The sequence below is a fragment of the Arachis ipaensis genome, chromosome B04 (genome assembly GCF_000816755.2).
Source record: "Arachis ipaensis cultivar K30076 chromosome B04, Araip1.1, whole genome shotgun sequence".
NCBI classification, from domain to species: domain Eukaryota; kingdom Viridiplantae; phylum Streptophyta; class Magnoliopsida; order Fabales; family Fabaceae; genus Arachis; species Arachis ipaensis.
In genome coordinates, this window is record NC_029788.2 from 112,876,899 (window position 1) to 112,881,264 (window position 4,366).

At 31.7% G+C, this 4,366-nt stretch overlaps 1 protein-coding gene across 1 annotated transcript; it reads right to left on the reverse strand.

Moving 5' to 3' along the window:
- On the reverse strand, positions 1,578-3,962 carry LOC107639740. Its single transcript, XM_016343328.2, has one exon. It carries the CDS (start codon positions 2,981-2,983, stop codon positions 2,036-2,038), a length of 948 nt encoding a protein of 315 aa, XP_016198814.1. The 5' UTR covers positions 2,984-3,962; the 3' UTR covers positions 1,578-2,035.

Genomic DNA, 4,366 nt, shown 5'->3' on the forward strand with positions numbered 1-4,366 from the left:
ACTAAATATTTTTTCGTAAATTAAAGATATTCACAATTCAAAATTCAACTAGATTTTTGACCCTATATTTTTTGAAAAAATTATTTATGAGTATGTATTTAAATAGGTCTTTAAAAAATATGGAATCATATGTTTTCGTCTCTAAAAAAATTTGATCGTTAAGGTCTCTAAAAAATAGGTCATTAACTAAATATTTTTTCGTAAATTAAAGATATTCACAATTAAAAATTCAACTAGATTTTTGACCCTATATTTTTTGAAAAAATTATTTATGAGTATGTATTTAAATAGGTCTTTAAAAAATATGGAATCATATGTTTTCGTCTCTAAAAAAATTTGATCGTTAAGGTCTCTAAACTTTACAAAATAGGTCATTTTGTCACATTTTTTAAAACCTATTTATCCAAGTGAAAACAACAAAATTGACTAAAATAGAAATTTATATGTCTTGTTTTTATAAAGTTCAGTGACTTCAACATAATAAAATTTTTTAAGAGACGAAAATGTTGGATGCAAAATTTCTTAGGACCTATTTGGATATAATACTTTTTTTTATTAATTTTAATATTTTTGACATGAGAAAAATTTGATTATAAAATTAAAATCAGCATAAAAATTCAATTAAAAAAAATATAAAAATCTAATTACGAATTTAATAAAAATATAATGACTAATAAAATAATTAAACCATTTAGTTATTTTGTTTTTGCATAGTTGTATCTTTGAAGCCACAGTTCAAAGAATCATAATAAAGTTTTAATTAGCAATGATGACGCAGACACATCAACAAACTTAATCACCAATGTTCAAGAACCTGATTATTTCAATTCCTAATCATACATACATTCCATTTAATTAATATTTTTTATTAATATTCTTTTATGACATGGTACAAATGATAACATTAAAGTGCAGCATCAAAAACCAAATTTAATAGGAACATGGTTGCAGCACACATTGAGGAACAAAGGTTAACAACAAAGAGATCTTGGTCTCCGATTCAATTAAATGAATCAAAGGGAATAATGGGGTTGTGGCTCTGCAAGTAACCAATCTGTGCCCACAAACATTTATACCAAGCTCTTATTTCTTTTCTTTTTTTTTTTCAATTCAATTGTTAATATTTAGGTACTATATTGATATATATTATAAAATCGATTCTTCCAAAAATTTAAATGAATAGAAAAAGATAGATAAATAATTATATTCTCTAACATATCTCTTCACAAAAGAGTCACTTTTGAATTTTGCAAATATAAAATCAATTCTTTCAAAAATTTAAATGGATAGAAAAAGATAGATAAATAATTATATTCTCTAACATGTCTCTTTACGAAAGAGTCACTTTTGAATTTTGCGTGAATTTTGCATAGGCATTTTTTCTTTTATTACTGACCTTATGCTAAATTCTTTCTTTTTTGCGTGAATTTTGCATAGGCATTTTTTCTCTTTTATTACTGACCTTATGCTAAATTCTTTCTTTTAGAATCAATAAGGATCGAACTTATATTCTCTAACAATATCAAAAGAACACTTTCAACAATGTGCAAATGTTAGAACGAACTAAGAAAAACAAGTTGAAAACAACCCCACAAAAGTAGGTGCTACATTTTATTCTTTGTCAATGGAACAACTTGAATTCAGATCACATATATAATCAATTTTTTGGCTGCTAAAATTTCACACCACAATGAATCACAAAAAAGAAAGGAAAAAAGAGATGACAGATTTACACAAAAATTCTATGTTACTACCACCAGTACAATAAGCCAAAGAGAGCCTAATGGTATGTTTGGTTTCTCATTTATAAACCTCAAAAAGCCATGGTTTTGACAGTAACTACTCCGAAAGTTTTCACCAAAAGCCATGGTTTTGGTGTTAAAAACAAGAGAACCAAACAGGCTATATAAGCAAACAAAAAAGGACAAAAGGTGTGATTAGAAGAATTTTCCTGATTACAGTGAATGAACTTGAATAATGAGTGGGAAAAAGAGCAACTGAAGAAGATTTTGTGGCCAAAAAAGAATTATTGGTGTCAGGGTGCATATTCATGTTCAAGGGTTGGTTGTGTTCTTGTAACTGTTGCAGAAGGTGCCATTGTATCTCCAATGGAAGTCATGTTAAGAGCTTCTCCTACCTCTGCAGCCCTTTCCATTTGTTGCATTTTCTTCTTTTCTTTGTACTTTTGAATCCACAAAACTAACAATAACAACACCACCAACAATGCAAGACCTCCCAACACAGAACCAACAATGATCCACACCTTCTTGTGACTCTTCTTCCCTCCTCCTCCTCCTCCTGCTGCTGGCGCAGGAGCTGGCGATGGAGCCGAAGGTGATTCAACCACAATGGCAAAATGCCCTTGTTGGGAAGTAGAACATGTGTTGCCTTCTCCTGTTACATTGGTGAAATTGGAAGTACCCTTTAAATCAAACCACACACATTTCGCAACGGCGCCACTAGGAACCGGCTTCACATTTCGGAACTTGATCAATACAGGGTCACCATATGCTTTGACATCATCTAGTTCTGGTAGATTCCTGGCTGATAAATCTGAACCATTATAAGCTAAAAGTCCCAAAATTGGAGCCAGATATGTGTAATTTTCCAATGGATAATACTTTCTGGACAAATCTGAATTCCCCAAATTTTGGTACACCAAAACCAACCTTTCTACATAAGGCCTCTCAATGATTCCTTTGGGGATCTCAAACTCATTGTAATTAGGATACCCTTTTCTCCTTAAACTTCCACTCCTCAATCTCAATGCTGAAACCTTAATCCCATTCAAATTTGAAGGAAGCTGAGCATTGTAAATTGTACCTGTTTTTGGCTTCACCAAAGCATTGTGTGCATAATGCTGAAGAGTTGCATCAAGGGCCTTTGCTCCACTTGGTAAAGAAGAATCAGCAGCAGTAGTGTGAAGTGGTTCAAAGCATAGAAGAAGAAAAAACATAACTAGATTTGTATGAAGAAGCCCCATAATATGAAAATTTACCCCCTTGGACTAATTGTAGGAACACTATTATGTACTGAGAAGATTGTAACCTAGAAAAAGAGCAATGAATTTTCTTATTTCAAAATCTCAGAGACCAATTCTTGAAAATGGAAACTTGTAGCCAAATTTTGCTGCAATAAAGGGAAATATGCTTCTGGGGTTGGAGAATAAAGGCAGCAATGACCGTTTCAGCCGTTACAATGCAACACTTTCCCCTCAAAAAGCTACTTAATGCTTTGGAATCTTCTTCAGTTTCAGGGCATTTCATTTCATTTTATTTCCTCTTGTCAACCCCAAAAAATCAGAACTTGCAATAAAGGGTGGCAATTAAGCAAACAATTGCTGTGCAAGGCTCAAGGGAGAAATTACCAGAGAAAATCACAATAAAGAAGCTGGACTGAAAAACCATTCAATGCTTATATTGTTGAAATTGAGATCCAAGGCACACACACCCTTTTGGATTTGGCAATGGTACTGTGAAGATTGAAGGCAAACTAACACTAATTACCTGAAAAAAATTGACCTTTTTTTCCTGGGGGGGTTCCAACATCACTGAGGAACTAGTTGTTGAAGCTGAAAAGTGAAGAAACAGCATGCACCTTAAGACGCACTAGAATCCAAAGTTGAAGATGAACTAGAGTCCCCATTGTGGTGAATCTTGGGGATAATGACTCAGAGACACATGTTAATGATCCTCCTCCATAGTAGTAGTAGCAGTAGATGCTGCTGATGATGATGATGGTAGATTCAGTGATTCACTTCTTTTACTTTTTTTTTTTCTAATTAGTTCTATGTACAGTGAATGAGAATGTGAATGGTTGCTGGTTATACAGCAACTGAGACTTTCTTTTTTTTCCCCTTTTTTTTCTATGAATGATGAAAGAGAAAGAGAAAGAAAAGAGGACAAGAAGGAAGGGTGTGAACTGTGAAGTGTGTGTGAACTGTGATGAAGAAGTGCAAGTTGTGACTTTTCTAGAGAGAGAGAGAGAGAATGGGAAAATGGGTGCATGTTCTTATTTGTAAAATAGAAAAAATAAATTATCTACAATTAACTAACACATAAGGCTAAAAGTTAAGGTAAAAAAGAAAAATCTGCTTCAGTTAAGGAATTAAAATATCCTTTTAGATTTATCAAAATTCTGTTTACATATATTAGTATACAGATATTTAATCATAGGTATGATATATGTATATATTTGTAAACATATTAACTTAATAATTATCTTTTTTTATCCAAATAAGTAAAAGTATAAAACTTTTTATAATTATTCTAATAGGAGAGCTAAAAACTCACATGCAAGCTATCACAGTATCATGATATGGGTAGCAATCAATTTTTTCCTAAAGAAAAAAAATGATTTTATAATA